Source organism: Sparus aurata, chromosome 10 (assembly GCF_900880675.1).
Source record: "Sparus aurata chromosome 10, fSpaAur1.1, whole genome shotgun sequence".
Classification (NCBI taxonomy): Eukaryota; Metazoa; Chordata; class Actinopteri; order Spariformes; family Sparidae; genus Sparus; species Sparus aurata.
In genome coordinates, this window is record NC_044196.1 from 20608466 (window position 1) to 20626567 (window position 18102).

Consider the following 18102-nt stretch of genomic DNA (forward strand, 5'->3'; position numbering starts at 1 on the left):
GCCGGGTTAAAACGCGGGAGGAGAGCTTTCACGCATCACTCGCACACCTCGGCGCACTCCATCTCTCGCCGCCGTGTCCGCTCTCGCCCTTCGTCCCGAGCCCCCCTCGCAGCCGCCGGGCTCTCGTTTCCGTCTGTGCCCCGCTGTGTGTGTGTGAAAGCCAGCTCCACGCCCCGTCTCTGAGCAGGGCCGCGAGTTCGAGACCAGCAGACGTCCTCACCTCAAAACTCCCGACTGCAGGCTGTAATCACTGCTGGAGTGTGAGTGAGAACATCCAGTGGAGTGCAGTGTCCAACAAGTATTTTTATTTTGGCTTTAGTATTACTTCTACTCCACTGTGCCTGGGGAGTAGCTTTCTACTGTACTGAAGTCTGAGGTACTTATGCTCGAGTATTTACATGTTCTGCTTCGTTATACTTATGCTTCACTGCAATTCAGAGGCAAATATTGTACTTTTCACTCCACTGTATCATTTGACAATTTTAGTTAGCCTTGTTGCTTGGTGGCAGTGCCGGAATCTAGGGGCAAAAACAAAGCAAGGCCACCAGCTGAATGTGGTTGGGCACCAGCCCACAGAGAGTCATCACAGAAAGTCGTTTTCTTCCTCAGTGGCACCCTGTTTTATCTACTACAGGTGCACCCAATGACGCTTTTCCATTACATCTGACAGCCTGGCTCTACTCTACTACAAGCCGTAATTATTAATTCGTAATTACAACGTCACGTGATGCTCTCTGGGGTCCATTTTAAAAGAAGTTTCTCTAAAACAGTGGATAGATTTGAAGTATCACAATGACTCGTTTCACTGACAGATTTGAGCTGTTCGGTCCAATATAATTTGGAAAGTCTAGAAGAGCCAGGCGATTCGATTATTTTATCCCAATTCAGGTTAGCAGGGCGCACAACCATAAGTTAGCCAGCTCAGTCAGCGGTAGTCTTTGGTCCGCACACCCAGAAAATTTGAGAATTTGTATTAGCTGGGAGTCATTTTAGTCAGTGTGTTTGTATGTTTTATATGTTCTTATGCTTGTAAAAGATATTAAGGTTAAGAAGGTCAAAGCCCACACCTGCAGAAGCTCCTCTCTCCCACAGAAAACACTACTCCTGAAACGCCTCGTCACTGGTTCCGCCTTTAATTCTGTGACTTTGTGACATCACACTACGTCTCAGATTCACACATTTGCATAATGTATGCCTTGCGGCTAGTTTGGCACATGAAAATCAGTTGAGCGCTGCCGCTCTGTCGTTGTTAGGGTCAGGCGTGTGTGAGCTGACCAATCAGAAAAGACTGGGTATTTGGGAGGCGGGGCTTTAAAGAGACAGGAGCTAAAACAGAGCATTTACGATAGACAGGGGGATATTGTGCTGTAGCACTGGACAGAATTTTTTTAAAAGTGTTGAGCATTAAAGCATTTTGACCTATTCCAGTAGAAGCCAAAATGAGATTATGAACCTGAATATTAGCAAAAGTATCTCAAGACTTTTACTCAAATGTGCTATCAAGTACATTTCTCCCTTGATTGTACTTCAGAGGCAAGTATTGAACTTTTTACTTCCCTACATTTATCTGACAGCTTTAGTTTCTAGTTACGTTTCAGATTACATTTTTGTTATAGCGTTCTTATCCAGTGAAAACCTTTCCTGCACACATTGTTTATTTTGATTTTTTTGTGATAAAGGATTAAGTGCTCCTCTATCGGTGAAGTAAATCCTCCTACTGCTTAAGCTAAATAAACTGTTTACAAATCCAATTGGATTAGCTGCCTTCCCACAAAGCTGCAAACAGGCTGTTTAAATAAGCTCATGAAAACTTCTCAGAGATAGGTGGTTCTCACAGGGCAGACATGTCATAAGGTTATGACGATCGTATATTAAACTATCCAAAAGTATATAAAGTAGTTAAGACGAGCTCAAGCTTCAGCATATGCAGCACTAATGCAGCAGGGATGTTCATCCAAAAACATCAGATATAAGCGTGAAAACACTGACAGAGTAGTTTAACTTTTTAAACTTTGTTTTTCATAAAAGACTTTTAGTGGAGTATCTTCAAGTGTGGTGTTGGAACTTTTACTTCGGGATCTAAATACTTCTCCCAGCACTGATGTTGACAGAGAAGTCAATCTCTTTGAGCTCCGATTGTTCTGAGCAAGCCCATTCCACAATAAGAAAGCGCACTCGCATGTGATAAGCACTGGAGAACAGCAAAGTCGAGGCACTTGTGATGTTTTGTTGGGAATACGTGCATGTCCCAGCCTGATCCTGAGGCCCCAGGCTCCATTCAACACAGACAGGAATGTTGCGGGCTGCCTGGCACACTTAGTGAAGCGAGTCCTGAGGAAAGAAAGAACACTTTTTGTTTCGCTATTTCATCTTCAGTTATCATATTAGTTTATTTTCATGGGGCGTAGAATGCAGTATGTATACTGTGTATGCCGGGGCTTTCTCTGTCAAGAGAATTGACGGATTAAACACTATTGTATGGTGTATAACCATATACATTAAGTTGTTTTATGATAGCTAATATGTCACTACTTTTATTACTATCACTACTGTTTCTGCTAGTGGTAACTGTAATATAAATCAATAAATAAATCATGATGAATAAACTTGAATTTAAGTTTAAAGATCACGTTTATATGTCATTCCAACTATAGAAAAATACAGTTAAAATTGAATAAAATACAGTTTCCTCAGATAAAAAGTTGCAGTTCTCTATAACATTGCAACTTCTATCATTAAAGGGGCACTACGCTGTTTTTGGAAGATAAATTCAAACTCAGAAAGTTAAAATATACAATACAAATGAGGCAATAATAGAAACTCAGAATGAATTATTTGATGTATTCCCATAACTGAGTAAACAAGTCGTCCTCAGAGGGGAAAAGAAGGATCCTGCAAATAAAAACAAGAGCACACAGCGTGAAATCGACTATGTATTCACTCATGTTTATTCTGTCTTGATTATCACTCAGAGAACATTTCTCCTCTCTCTTAAAACTACACAATGCACCTTTAATGTACCGCTGTACATTTTAAACATCTTTCGAAAACGCATCTTGTCAATATTTTCGTTATGAGTATTTCTCCTTCTATCGATCCGCATCATCACTGTAAAATAAAATAAAAAGTGATACATGACTGAATGAAATAACAGGGTGCAGTGTGCAGAATCAGCCACATGATGGCGACAGAGTGCTGCACAGTGGGTGAAGTACAGGTGTAAATAATTAAATAAAATTAACAGTGTGCTGAATTACATGCAGCTGCCTCGGTTTCAGGGTGCTGGTGTTGTGCATGGTGGCTAACAGTAACACACTATTCTTCAAATGAATAAAGCTGTTCAACCAGAGTAGTTTATAATGGTAGATTCAGATGTTTTCTGAAAAGAAAAAAAGCTGGCTTTGTATTAAAATAATTGTATTTACCTTGTATTTAACAAAGTCTACCTCTGGGTACTAATAAAGTAACTTGAACTTGAACCTGTTTTGATGAGCAAAATTCAACTGTTACTTCAAATTTTAATGTAACATAACTTTATTTAATGGTTAGCATCCTGTCCTTCTGACCCGCAGGTACAGCTTCCTTCAGAAATACTGAGCATCTAACGCTTCATTTCCTGCATCCCGCATCCTCCACTGATTTGAGGTGAGGATGTCTTACTAATGTAAATGAAACCAAATGTAATGGAGTAATTAAATGTTGTGGATGTTGTGTATCCTAAGGAAACATATTCTCAGAGCGGACTAGACTGTGGACTGAGTTTTACTCTGGCGTGCCTTTAGTGCCAGATGTAAACACTTGTTCCACTAAGGATGTCTGGTAAATTCCACAGGACACCCACAAAATAACACTTCAGTTTCACTGTTTTTGTCTCTTTACACGTCAGTAAAACGCTCTAGAGCCACCACGTTAATATAAGAGTCTGACCTTCAAAACATTTCTGACAGCCACATGTTTTTTTGGTTTTTTTTGTGTTTTTATGATGCAGAATTGGGTGAAGTTAAATAGCTGACATCTTTTACTGTCCGGACATGCAAGCCAGTAAAATGAGTGACAGAAGAATAGAGGAGAGGGACGAGATGTCTGCAGGACAGCACTCTGTCTTCCTGTGAGTCTTTTTGCACCGTGGCTCCTCTTTTGTCCCTCTCCGCCACGCCTCCGGGGGGGTTTTTCGCCTTGGCAACATGTTTTACTGCTGGCAGCCATATAAATACAGCATTGGCTCCCAAACAAGGAACGCTGTACACAGCAACAGTCAATGCCAAGGACACAGCGAACAAGGGGGCTTCAGCTTCAAATATAAAAGGAGGTACACAAGGGAATGCGGTGTATTTTAGTGATATTTTGATTCCATTCACAAAGAAAATGTATTGAGGGGAGCGAATTACTTTTGCCACATGCAAGATGGTATGAAAAAGGGACATAAAACAGGCCAGATTTGATACCTCTGACTTTTATCTGTTGTTTTTTTTGTTATTTTTTAGCTCAGCATGGATGAAAACCTGCACCTGAATAAACAGAAGGATGAAGCTGAGCCTCTTCAAGACAGGAGGAGGGAGGACAGTCTCCTCCACCTGTTGACTGAGTCCATTCGAAGGCTAGAAGCTGTCAGACGCCGCAGAGATCATCACAACGGAGCGGTGGGTGGGAGGAGATGCTCGAGAGAGGAGCCAGGCACAGAGGAAGCACAGAGAGAGGCGCTCTGTCCGGCGGAAGGCGAAAAGGAGAATGAGGAGAGAGGGAGGAATGCTGATGAAGAGCGCGAGGAGAGGGCGCGCGAGCAGAAAGCCATGGAGGTGCTGAGGGAGCTGGGTGTTTTTCACTCAGACAGAGTGACAGCATGGAGAGAAGTTCTCAGAGAGTGTGCCCACATGCTGGCCGAGCCTCCAGCAGGGGGCGGCGATCATCAGCATCCATCAACAACAGGTGCGTGAGTCGATCTGACTCATGCACATCCTTCACAGCCTTTTTGAGGAGTTTCAAAAAACTGAATATTGGATTTAAAACAAATATAGATACACATGTTAGAGTCTTTGAAATGGCATCAGAGTGGCAGCTAATGTTAAAGCAGTTAAAGGAGTTTAAGTGTTGAAATGTCAGATGAAGTCGTAATACTGAGAGAAGTCCAAGTGTTGATGCAGGGCAAATTGTGAGCAGATGAAGCCATGTTGATTCAGGATGTTTGAGGGGCACCAGGCGGAATAATTAAAAAGGGAACCAGCTGTATTCGGTGGGGGAGTTAGAATATAAAGCACCTCTGAAACTGCTGAAGTCAGTTTAAGTGTGCCTACTGAAAGCATTTGAAGAGTCAGTAAATAACATTGTTGAAGGAGTTGAGGTATCAGTTGAAGAGAGCGATCTTAAATCATGAAAGCAATTTAAAACCTACGTGTAAGGCAAATGTAGCAGTTGATTTTTAGCAAGTTGAAGTGTTAAGATGCTGAGAGTAGTTCAAGTGTCAGTGGAAGTCGAAACGTAAGCACAAAAAGGGGTTTAAGTATTGCCTGAAAGACCGTAAGAAGATCAGGTTCAGGTGAATTTGATGCATTGGTAAGAACTGCTGAAGTCAATTCAAGTGTCAGTGCTGAAAGCAGTTGAAGAGACAGTGTAACTGAAAATGTGGCAGTGACTTGAGGCATGACTTGATGTGTCAGTTCCTTGAATGCAGGAGAAGGAGTTGCAGTATTAGCCAAAGCTAAAACATTTAGAGTAGCTCAAGTGCCAGTTGAAGTTAAATGCAAGCATGAAAGGAGTTGAAGTGTGCATTGACATTTAAGGAATGTTAGTTAAGGTCAGAGGGATTTGGATCTTATTAAGTCAATTTAAGCTTACACACAGAAATCTGTTTACGAGTCACTTAAAATATATTTGCTAAAAGGAGTTGAAGCTTCATATGACAGGACCAAAAGTTATTTTTAAGAATTTATCTCAGATCCATTTGTCAGGCATTTATATGAGCACAGATTTACACAGAAATAATACATTCCTGAATAAAATCACACACTTGATTATCAGCCATTACTAACCTACAATTTACTCTGTAGTTCTTCGGGGAAAACTGAAACATTGTATTGTTGTTAAATATAAAACTATTTCCTTTGTTCATCATGTCTGTTTTGTTTTTCGATACAGAATCTAAAGTCACCCCTTGTTCAGACTCCTTCAGTGATATTTTTCTAAGCGTTGGAGAGGAAATACAGAACATTATAGACAAACTGAACACAATCATTGCTAAGCTAGACAAAGAAATCCTCAAATCATGCACATTGGGAGAGGTCTCAACTGTGGAGGCCAGAGATCCAAAAGTATCAGAACAACCTGAGGATGACACCAATCACCTGAACTCCCATGAACCCCTTGAATCTGACTCCGGGCACAAACAGGACGCAGAAGTCAGAGATGATCAAAGTCGGACGATGCCCTCAGCGGACACGGAACAAGCATCAGACTCCAGATTGAGCAGGCCTGAGTGTAACGATGTGGAAGAGACAGGGCATGAGTTAGCAGTCAGAAGTCAAGGGAGTCAACAGGAGTGTGTTCCTCCTCAAAGCCAGACAGAATTCCTGGAGGAGACGAATGAAAGTGGCAAAGGCAAGGAGGAGACAAACAAAGGATGGATCACAGTCGGGTATGTGTGACGGTATCATCATCAGAATACTTTTATTTGTTCTTCGAATTCACATTTGCACATATTATTTCTAGGCTCACCGGTCAACAGGAGGACACTCATTCAGGCGTACCGGACGCCTGCTTTATCACAGCACCTATGGGTGTCGCCGAAGCCCTGAGATGTGAGGTGGCCGACACCCTCAGCTGCCTGATGGTGTGCGGCTCGGAGGAGCTGGTCAGCAGGGTGATCAGGGTCAAAGTTCGGGATGCAGCTAAATTTCCCTTTCCTGTAACTGTGGCGGTGCCTTTCTGCTCACGGTACCGTGGCAACTACAGGGACGTCGCCGTCAAGATAGTCGACGGGGTGAGGAGGGTGAGCTACGTCACTCCTGTAACAACAGAAGGCACGTACGGAGGACAGAGGGTAAACGTCTCTGATACTCACAGTTTGTGTGTAAAATGTTTTTGCTGAAACTATCCAAAAATATTTTCATTCAGAATGTTTGTGATGCTAACCCGCTAGCCCCGTCCTGTGCAAGCTATGTAAACACCAAATTCCCGTGCTCCGCGACCTCCCAGTTCAAATCTCTAGCTGCAGGGCTAACTGAGCTAACTAGCTAACAGCAGCTACAGTTAACAGTTTCTCCTGTGATATCCGGCCCCTTGTTTGTTTCGAATATGAATTGACAGGCGGCCAGCAACTGACACTGCTGTAATTGTACTGTGTCCCGACCTAGAACCAGACTGAGCATGAGGGCTTTATTTCCAAGTTTATTGTTGCATTTATGCTTTTATTCTGTTCTTCTTTAGGGCTCATTTGCAGAGGTGAGGGTGTACTCCCTGGGCCTGTTTGCTGTAGTTTCCTGCCTAAAAAGAGAGAATTACACAGTTCCCACAAAGGGTCTGTCACTCAAGCTCCCCATGGATCCCCGGATCTGTCTTAACTACCTCCCAGGATCCTTCATGGCTCCGGTGATGGCACAAACCATGGTACGGAGATGATGATTTAATCAGCATCCGTTTATCTGTCACTTTACTTTGAAGGCAAAGCGTGTTTTTAGCAGTGATCACAGGTTTACTGAGTCGAGTTGTTATGGATCGAGGGCTGTTTGGGATTGAGAAATGGGTAAAACACCTTTGAGATCAAGAATTTGATAATCAAACCAATAAAACTCTTCCAAAATTAGATTAAAAAAAAAACAGACACATGGTGAGGCAAAGAGATGAGAAGAGAGGAAATTGCTTACAATTCACAAACTTGAGTTCCCACTGATGTTTGCTGTAGAGAAATGAACAGCTGTGGTCGATATTTGAATTGACTTCCAAGTCCAATCATCTGTGCGCTGACTTCACCACAGCAGTTTGTCGCTTGATCTGGCGTCAAAAAACCAAGCGCTTCCCCCTCTGCATGTCTCTCTTTGATAAACAGCAATGCTGTCGGCAAAACAAGTCTGCGGCAACAACAAAACTATTTTCATATCACACGGCATCTTCGTCCAAATTGCTGCCTAAATAATGCAGAACAGATGTCTCCTCGTCTGCCTCAGATCCAGCCCATGGACGCTGCGCTCCTGGCTGCCGTCAAGTCAAGAGGCGATGACTATCACCCAGTGGTGTCAACAAGCCCACTGCTCTACCTCGCCCACCCGTCCTCTCAGCCCCTGAGGAGACCCCTCACTCTCACCCTCCCTTGTCCTCCAAATCCTGAAAAGAAGAGGCGCACGAGAGAGCAGCGAGATGAGCAGGATCACCGAACTCGTCCCATTAGTGCGAGTCCGCCATGGGATCAGCCTGCTCCCCACAGGAGGAGGTGAGTTAAGTGGGGGCTTTTTGTATTTGACGTATTTGAGGATTTGGAGGAATCCAGTAGCAGCAATGGAATGAAAAATGTATGTCATCATTAGTGTATAATCACATGACACTGAAAATATTTGTGTTTTAGATACCTTTAGTTCATTCTAAGGTAACGAAAAAACACAACAATATATCTACAGTGAGAGTGGGTCCTCCCCCAGATTGCCATGTTTCTATGGAAGCCCAGATTGGACAAACCAAACACCAAACAAAGCCTTTCACGTTTTTGTCTTGTATTTAGTGGCCACTGTAGGGGAAAGTGAGACGAGGGGTGTTTAGTTGGTTGTAATCTGCAACCACACCGCTACATGCTGAAGCTTCAGCTTCTGAAAGAATGTGTTGCACAAACCATTTCTGATGAAAACAAGTTTTAGCTGAAATTTGGCTTTGAGCCATGCTAACAACGTGCCTGAAGTCATGGTCATGTTAGTCTGTCACTTTGTCCATCACTTTCCAAAAGAAACATCAACTATCACATGAATTGTCGTGACATTTTGAACAGACATGTGTCCTATATTTTGGCTAACTTCCATTTGCCTCCGTGGTGCTTTTTTGTACTGTTAAGTGTTAATGACTGCTAAATATCTCATTGATTAAAGCTGCTGTAAATTATATGTTTTTGTTAAAATAATTAATAACATAGCTCTATATATAATAGAGAATGTTTGGTCAGTAAGCCATATTTCTCCTCTACCCGCTCATGCAGTAAAAGATAAAATACATTTCCCTGTCCACTTTATCAAATCAGGACAGAGACAGGAAGTTAGCTAAAGCAACGCTTACCGCAGCTTGAACGTGTAAATTGTAGCAAAGTGTTACATGCTAACAAGCTGAGCTAAGATGTTGAACATGATAAACGTCACACCTGTTTAACGTCAGCATGTTAGCGTGGTCGTTGTGCAAATGTCAGTATTTTAACATGAGGATTTAGCATCAAAGCATCGTTAGCATCCTGCTAACAGTAGACTCTCAGTCTCGTCATGAGTAGCACAAGTCTTGCTTTTAATTTTTCCGTCAGATTCCTGGGTGCCTCTGTGAAGTCTAAGGAGATGTCCGATGAGTTGCTGATCGCTCTGGGTTCAAGAGACCAGCAGTGGGGCGTCTTGGATAAAGTCACAGTCAGGAACCAGCAGAATGGAGTCGTGTCGTTTGAGCTGGCAGAGAACGTTGACAGGTTTGCAATATGGTGTTTTAGTTAAACTTTATTTAAATAGTCCTTAAATGTTTGATCAAGAGAGATTTACAGGATGGCCGGGAAATGTAACAAAAACACATGAATTTATTATCATCAATTTAAGAGAGATCAAAGGTTTTTATGCCTAGACTAACAAAACAACTGAGCTTAAAGGACAACACAATTTCACACTGTTTCACTTTCATGTTTATGTGTGGCGGACCCTGCCACCTTTCTAGTTTCTAGTGTTCTGGGGACATTATTTTTCCTTGGAAAAAAGCTTGTTCATTCAATTACAGGGGATTTTTTTTTATTTTATTTTGACCTTGTTATTGTTGTAACTATTACAATTCTGAATTTTGAATTTATTCACCAAAACTACATTAACTAACACACGAACAATCAAAGGAAAAGTGTGTTTAAGAAGTTTTCTTAGAAATGCACATAATCACAGTGGATAAGGGGGGGTGGGCTCCATCATAACTGATTATGCCCTTGATCAAAGACAAAGTCAGATAAATGGAGTCTGACTGGACTGTTTTATGGCTGCAGGGGCTCAGATATACAGTATCTTTGAGGCAAGGACCACATATTGCTTTGTAGAAGAAAGAAAATATTAGAACAGCAGATTCAATTGTAAAGCTAACAAGGAGCCACTGCAGGGAGGCAAGAGAAAAGGTAATAGGTTTTTCTGATCTCGTTAGAAGCCCTGCTGAAGTGGCCCCAGACCGGTTGGAGACTGCGAAAAGGTGAAAATACTGAGAGTTACAGTAAATTAGATGTGAGTGCCTGGAAAGATCCTTGATTAAGAAACCCCAAACACGGGGCATTTTATATTCTCTCTGTCTTAAACTGCCTTCGACACTTAAGACGTTACGATGAGCTTTTCTGTGACTGCAGCATTCTTTGGATCTGTCGTTGCGCCATCCAACCCAAACAGATCACAGCACAAACTGAGATGTGAGGCAGAAGCATCCAGAAAAGGACCACGGACAGTGCAGACAGGCCCAGGGTCAGACTCGTTGGCTCGTTTGTTGCCGATCCAGCGCTGATTTGTCCTGTTTGTCCACTCAGAAAAAGAAACATCTGAAAAAGACACAAAAAAAGACCCCTTAAAAGTCTCCTACGAGCCCCTTGAGACGTGTTATGATCATAAACCTTCCGTCTCTCACCACGTCTCCTCGAGCCTGTGCCTCGCTGCTGAAGCTGACCAACCACAGAAGTTGGTTTGCAGGATTGTAGGTGTTGAGCTCGCTGCCCTCGTCTCCTATGCACAGTGTCAGAATGGGCCGTCTGCTCACGCTACGAATGAGGATGTAGTAAATCCTGCATCTGACCACGGAACAGAAAACCGAAAATTCTCAGGCATCACAGATGGCTTGAAGTGAAACCAAAACAGTTTCCATTCGATTACATACCTCCTTGCAGAGATGCAGTTAGCGGGGGTCGGCTCCAGGTCGGTTTGCTTCTCCGGGAAAGCAGGTAACCAGCATAGAACCTTCAAATCCTGTGTTCCTTGCAGTGCTGATCTTGTGATATCGAGGAGGCTGTTGAAACTGGAAAAAACAGGACAGTAAACAATATTTGATGAAGACAGGACTACAGTGACTGATTCTTCATGTTTGAGAGTAATGTAAGCCCTCCTCAACACCTGTCAGTGAAATACAGCCGTTTGACTTTTCGTTTTGCCACAGAATTCGCCTGCAAGATACAAAAAAAAAAGTTGTGAGTACTTACTTAATTAGACTCAGAAGTCTTGGGCAAAATGTAAGTGCAGACACTACAGGTGTTTTTTGGGGGGTTATTTTTCTTTTACAACCAACTTTTTGTTTATTTTAATTCAGATTTCTTTCCTGGAAACATATCGGTGCAAATATGGTGTAATTAGCCCGTGTTAAAGGGACAGTATGTAGTTTTGGGGAAGAAATTTGAATCCGAACACAAATATCTTCATTGACAAACTAAAACAAACAAACTCTCTTTGCTGTCACGGCTGAATAAACAACACAAATGACAACACAATTCTATACTGTTCTATTTTGTTTATATTTGGCGGAACCTGCCACCTCTCTTTGAACTTCAGGGGAACCTTGTTTTCCCTCCGAGAACAGCTTGTTTACTCAGTTGTGGAGAGAAAATGAAAATTTCAGAGTTTCTATTGTTACCTCATTGATACTGTAAATAAACAAATTATAAGTTTGACTTTCTTCTCCAAAACGTCATGGTGCCCCTTTAAATAAGATGAAGCCTCATGTGCATGTTTAAAAATACAATTTCTGAAAACTTGTAATTCAAAACATAATTGTCTCAATCGAAGTAATCAATTGGGGAAGTTTCATGATCATATGTATTCGTTAATTTTTTTTTTACCCTGTAGTATTTCAGTGTCTCAGCACAAGAGAGCAGCCATATATGCATATTTTGATGTTCCACTTTTAGTTCAATGGTTTCAGGTTTCTCACAACATTTGTACGGTATCGGCGGCCCACGAGCCCGATGAGTGTGTTCGACAGGCGCAGAAGGTTAGCGGGGTCCTGGGCCGTCCTCAGGGCCACATCCACACAACGACCACCGGCAGTGACCGTCATCAGGAGTCCTCCCACGACGTGGAGGAGGGAGAAAACATTGCCCCTGGACATAGACGACAGAAAACAGAAAATTGACGAATGTGGATTGGCATGTTTGAGGACAACAGTTAACGTCGGCAGAAAAGTCACAGCTCCTTACTCACTTGTGGACAAGGAGCTCTGGTGGAAACTTCAACATGAAGGGGGTTCAACAGGACCGACTCTGGCAGTGGAGACGCTAGAAAAGAAAAAAACACAACCGCTTGGTTTAACTCCTTCCTCATATTTTCCCATTTCCTCCTCGTGTTGTTAATAACAACCACAGCTTCTCCTTTACTCCGAATTGTTCTTGCCTCGTTTTATCTCGAGTCAACTACATCGACGAGACATCTACAAACACTCACCGCTCGTGCGACTGCTTTTCTTCTCTCCGGGGGGGGTTCTCGGTGTTAAGAGCACATCCCTTTCAAGTCGACGTGTTCGGTATTTGAGCGCAGCATGATAAGAAATGCGGAGCGCTGCAACTAACCAGATGTAGAGCCAGCTTTGCATCACATAAGGGGTTTAGGAAAGGCGGTATGGATGAAGGGGGGCCTAAATGCTTTGAATTCCAGGCTTTTGTATTTCTATGTCAGAACGTAAGTCCCTGGTAATGTAAGGTAATCTCTAAAGACGTCTGAGACAATGTGGGAAATGAAGTTTCTGATACTGTTTTTAGTCTTAAAACTTTGATTTTGAATATCAGACCTGTAATTCTCTCCGTCTTTCTTATCTTAAACAGCTTTCCCAGAGAGTAATACATGTTCAGGAGGTAATATGCATTCTTTATTCTGTCTTTAAGTGTATTAAGTCTGTATTCAGGCCCGTGATAAAAGACTCGTCCTTTCCTTTTTTACGGCAACACTCTTATCTCGCCGCCAAGCTCTTAACTTAGCTTCTGTCTCTCTACCTCCCTCCCCTCAGGCTGCTGGTGGTGCGTCTCCTCTCCCCGCTGCTGCCCTGCCATCTCGCCTCTCTGGCAGAGGAGCTGGAGGAGTCGGTCTGCTGCCACGCGGTCACCGTCGTCCTCCAGCCCAGGCAGGACGAGCCTCACGCCGTCCTGGTGGCCGCCCTGCCCAGCAGGGACCTCGGCTGGGAGCTGTCCAAACTGCGAGCGCAAGGGTACGGCGGTTTATCGGAGGCCTCGTCGGAGATCTACATGCGTGAGGGAGATCAGCTTCTCCTCAGGTTCAGTGGCAACATCACCTCCACAGGTAGGGTGTGAGGTTGACTATGGACTTACTAAAGGAATTCCGTATCATAAGAAAAACTGCCTGTATTTGGACCAAAAAAAATGGAAGAAGAGCTATGGGACTATTGCCAAGGAAACTTACTTGTATCTCTTCCAGACTTTCTCATGATTGACCGGTGCTGTTACTCTGATGGGCTACGATATTGTTTATTTTGGCATCTGAAAAGGCTTTCTAGTTTTTAGCCTTGCTAGCATGGCTCTCAGGCTGGAAAAACTTTGGTCTACTGGCCCACCGCTGTGGGAATATATCCAGACTGATGTATTCTGCCCATTCTCACCAAACCAACAGCCGTATGGGACGTCTGTGCTGTAGAGTCTATTTCTGTTTGTCGTTAGGCAATGACCTCTACAGGCTGTCGAAATTAAGTGGGGAGCAAAGGAGGAAGTCAGGTGACAAAGCATAAAGAGCCACAGAGTCAACATAGGGAGGAGGACGGGGTGGTTGGATTGGACAAAAAAATCACAGGACTTTCCCCCAAGAGATCTTTGTTCATGGCTTGTGTGAAATCAAAAGCATGCACGTAATGAAACTTTTATATAAGTAACATACTGATTTTGACCAAAACATGATGTTGTCCTTAACCTAACTAGGTAGTTCTGTTGCCTTAACCTGACCAAACTGTGACTGTTTCACAACATTAACCACGTGAAAACAAAGATCCATCCATCCATCCATTTTCATGCGCTTATCCGGGGCCGGGTCGCGGGGGCAGCTGCCTGAGCAGGGACACCCAGACTTCCCTCGCCCCGGATACTGCCTCCAGCTCTTCCGGGAGGACCCCAAGGCGTTCCCAGGCCAGCTGAGTGACATAGTCACACCAGCGTGTCCTGGGTCTTCCTCGGGGTCTCCTCCCGGAGGGACATGCCAGGAACACCTCCCGAGGGAGGCGTCCCGGGGGCATCCGGAACAGATGCCCGAGCCACCTCAGCTGGCTCCTCTCGATGTGGAGGAGCAGCGGCTCTACTCTGAGCTCCTCCCGGGTGACAGAGCTCTTCACCCTATCTCTAAGGGAGCGCCCTGCCACCCTGCGGAGGAAACTCATTTCGGCCGCTTGTATCCCGGATCTTATTCTTTCGGTCATGACCCAAAGTTCATGGCCATAGGTAAAACAAAGATCAAGTTCGTCAAAGGTCTGGTGCACCTGTTGTTGGTTCTCTCTGACAGTCATATATGTCATATTGGGATATAACAGCAATCAACCTATTACGTCTTTTAGGTGTAACAACATGTACGAATCTCCAAAATGTTTGGCACACATGAAATTGTACCAACAATCATGGTTCCCAGAGGACGAATCTAAATACATTTGGTGATTATACATACAATACATCGATTACAGTCAAAAGGTCAACATTTACATCTTTTCAGTGTTTCAATGTATGACCAAATACCTGCAAAACTAATGAAACTCCTATCAGCTTTTGATTAACTTTGCAATTTGTGCAAATTTTCAAATGTTAGCATAATAGTGGAAAGTGGAAAGTGGCTCCTCTGCCACAGAAGAACTGTTCAAAGGGGCTAAGAGTAAATATCGAACATGGACTTTAAACACATATACAGGAATACATACCTGACGATGACAAATTAGCAGAACCTCCATGTGAATAATAGTGATTCTAAGCTAACATTAGCATTTTGCTTTAAGCACAGCATCAGAGCAGCTAGCATGGCTGTAGACTTGTTTTACATTTACCACTGTTTTTACATTTGCAGTCAGCGTGCAGCCAGTGTTTTTTTCCTTTGACACCTTGGCAACACACACCTGACGCTTCTTCCTGAAAAGCCCTAGTCCAAGAGCACCACCGCAATTCCATTTGCTTATTTGAAAAGTTCAAATGATGGTTACAGTTCAAAGATAATGTATGCAAAACTGTGATATGGGATTCAAACATTGAGGTTTCATCTATGCAAAAAAACTTTCTCAGAGCACTTTATGATGCAGAACCTGAACCCTGGCCTTCATGTGGATGGAAAGAGGCAAAAAGAATTTTTGATGCGGTAAATCAAAAAGTCTTCCGGCTGTTTGTTGCCAAATAACTGGATATATCTGCAGCACAACTGCTCTGACATCTTTCTTTGAACCACAGGTCATATTCACAAGACTTTGCACGTCTATGTTTCACCACAGGTAGTCAAAGCAACCAACACGATGTCCCTAAAGACAGAATCACCTTCCACAGTCAGCAGAAGAATCAGCTCCTGGTGCGTCTAACAGAGGTGGACCCATTCGGGAACTACAGCTCCCCCCACTACAAGGGCACGGCCGTGTTTTATAAGGTCACCAGAAGTCGGCTGGAGCGGCGGGGCGACGAAGCGCTCCCGATGGACACAAAGCTCCTGGGAGAGCCCGTCTGTAAGCTGTCTCTGACTTTGCCCAAGGTGAGGACGCATTCAAAGGGGAGCTCCAATTCGCGGTGTTGAAAACCTTCACAATAAAAGCATATTCTTAAGTTTTACTCCGCTTCCTTTCAGAAAGTGAGAACCATCAATCGGCCCATCATAGCTCGGGTGAAGTTATGCGAGGAGACGGGTGAATCTTTTTATTTACCATTCATTCATTACAATTCCAAGTCAAATTTTTTGTACGACCATAAAAGTCCATCTTCTCTGATCGTGTTGATGTCTTTATGTAAAGTTTACAATGCTGTGGCTCTACTAATTGCCTAATGATTCAAGATTATTGCTTCCCTGCCTTACCTCATCCGTCATCTCCTGCCCTTCCCCCAGATTCCCTCTCAGACTCTCTTCTTCTCTGGTTGTCCGGGGAGCTCTCAGAGGAAGAGGTAGCCCTCCTGGTCCTCGCCCTGCGTCTCCGTCGTAGCGCCGCCCAGCTGGTGAAGCTCCGGGCGGGGGACAGCCTGTCCACCCAGGCCTTCCACGCCTTGGCCATGTGGAGGAGAGGGCTGCCTGCTGCCACGCACCAACCCAAGGCCTCTCAGCTGGCTCACTGCTTAGCCAAGAGCGGCAGGCCGGACCTGGCCAGGGAGCTGCTGCTGCGAGCCACCAGGCAGCAGGGCCCGGTGAAGCAGGGAGGCTTAAAAAGTAGAAATAGCGCGGCTTTCTAAAGGAGCACTATGTAAGTTTGGGGAAGAATTTTTAATCAGAGGAAAAACATGCTCATGCCTAAACAATCTAAACAAACAAACTCTTCATTTGCATGACTGAATAAACAAACTGATCTTAAAGGACAACAGAGTTTCCCACTGTTTTACTTTGTTTATGTGCGGCAGACCCTGCCAATCCTCTCAAACAGGTTTCTGGAGACCCTATTTTCCTCTGGTTGTTTATTCAGTTCACTTCAGAGTTGGAATTTAATATCTATAATGTAGTGCCCCTTCAATGCTGCTTATGGCCAGAGCCTGCTAAATAGCTTGGTGGTAATGTTTTGTTTTATCCACAAGGGGTCAGCATTGGACTGTGTGATTCCGTGTTCTCTTCCAAGGCTTAAATCGACGATGTCCATCAGTTGTAACAGAGTCATTTTAGAGGTCTGAAGACTTTGTATTATCAATAAAATAGAAAGATAAGAAATACCTGAAAAGATTCATCTAATTTTGAATATGAAATACTTTCCCCAGCGTCTCTGTCCTGATATTATTTTCCCTGGGGAACCCGAACCCAATCTAGTGGGTAATATTTCTTTGCATTTTATGTGACATATTTGAAGCAAGAAAAGCTGTAGATCATCACGTAGAACACTTTCAGACAATCATGTATTAGAAAGTATTCAGTTTGGCCATTTTTAATCAACGCTGTACCTCGTGTTATGTTTTATAATCCAATAAATACATTTAAAAAACACACTGTACGTGTTTGCCGACTGTCAGATACTTTATCTCTCGTGAGTTCTCTCAGTTTGTTTTTTTCCCCATTCAAAGTCTGACATCCACGGAGGCATTAATCTCTGACAGCGCCTTCATATTCAGACTTTATTTTGTAGTTCGGCTCCACAGACAGGTGGGTGATTTACACGACCAGTCAGCCGTCTCTTCTCTCCGCGTAAACAAACGCTGACACTGAGCGGTGACCTCTTTTCAGCTCCCTGACACCGAGTCATCTTTAAGATTTGACGGCGTCTGCTGACTGGGTCACAGAGCACTCCGTTCTCGGCATAATACGGCACATCTATGTTTTTATATTGAGTCAGAAAAACTTCCAAGATATATCAGTGATTTATTGTCGTTTAAAGTATATATTTTTTAGATATGCCTTCCAATAAAATATTGCTGAGATGCATATTTTAGTGTGTGGATATTCTTAAAATGTATTGCCTTCAAGCATATGAAAAGATATCAATGTCTATACAGTAGCTAATTGAATCCTAAATTTGAACAAAAGCAAAAGTGTAAAGATTAAACTGTGTGTTTGTCGTCTCTGACGTTAGCTACGATCGTTAGCTCATCCAATTAACTAGCTTGCAATAGAGTAGCAAGCCAGGAAACTAATTACTACCTATGCTAGTAAGCTAATGTCATCAAGGAACATTTTATTAGCTAACATTACATTTGGTTGGTTAAAGTTTATCGTAAAAACAATCATGTTTCTGTATTTACATGAGCTAGATTTAACGACAGCTTTTGAAGATGCTAACTTTTTGTCTGGAAGG

The 18102-nt window shown here is 43.2% G+C and overlaps 2 protein-coding genes and 1 long non-coding RNA gene across 5 annotated transcripts; 1 reads left to right on the forward strand and 2 right to left on the reverse strand.

The window, feature by feature from the left end:
* Window positions 1-333: 333 nt before the first annotated feature.
* Window positions 334-17299, forward strand: dthd1 (death domain containing 1). Of its 3 annotated transcripts, XM_030429786.1 has the most exons (13): window positions 334-376; window positions 3573-3645; window positions 3989-4108; window positions 4485-4926; window positions 6133-6628; window positions 6703-7033; window positions 7420-7599; window positions 8136-8419; window positions 9482-9637; window positions 13168-13457; window positions 15625-15875; window positions 15969-16026; window positions 16224-17299. In XM_030429786.1, exons 4-13 carry the CDS (start codon window positions 4491-4493, stop codon window positions 16559-16561), a joined length of 2820 nt encoding a protein of 939 aa, XP_030285646.1. In that variant the 5' UTR covers window positions 334-376; window positions 3573-3645; window positions 3989-4108; window positions 4485-4490; the 3' UTR covers window positions 16562-17299. The 3 variants fall into 3 exon arrangements, with proteins under 3 accessions (XP_030285646.1, XP_030285645.1, XP_030285647.1); XM_030429785.1 differs by lacking the exons at window positions 334-376; window positions 3573-3645; window positions 3989-4108 and adding an exon at window positions 4138-4309; XM_030429787.1 differs by lacking the exons at window positions 334-376; window positions 3573-3645; window positions 3989-4108 and adding an exon at window positions 4138-4309 and having other exon boundaries at window positions 8157-8419.
* On the reverse strand, window positions 6463-8162 carry LOC115589089 (uncharacterized). Its single transcript, XR_003985473.1, has 3 exons — window positions 7857-8162; window positions 6709-6998; window positions 6463-6563 (listed from the first exon to the last, which is right to left on the reverse strand). It is a non-coding gene; the product is annotated as an uncharacterized LOC115589089 (long non-coding RNA).
* On the reverse strand, window positions 9644-13110 carry LOC115589087 (uncharacterized). The gene is made up of 7 exons (XM_030429788.1): window positions 12609-13110; window positions 12369-12442; window positions 12100-12268; window positions 11289-11338; window positions 11056-11193; window positions 10810-10969; window positions 9644-10723 (listed from the first exon to the last, which is right to left on the reverse strand). The coding sequence occupies exons 2-7, from the start codon at window positions 12401-12403 to the stop codon at window positions 10511-10513; spliced, it is 765 nt and encodes a 254-aa protein (XP_030285648.1). The 5' UTR covers window positions 12404-12442; window positions 12609-13110; the 3' UTR covers window positions 9644-10510.
* Window positions 17300-18102: the final 803 nt, after the last annotated feature.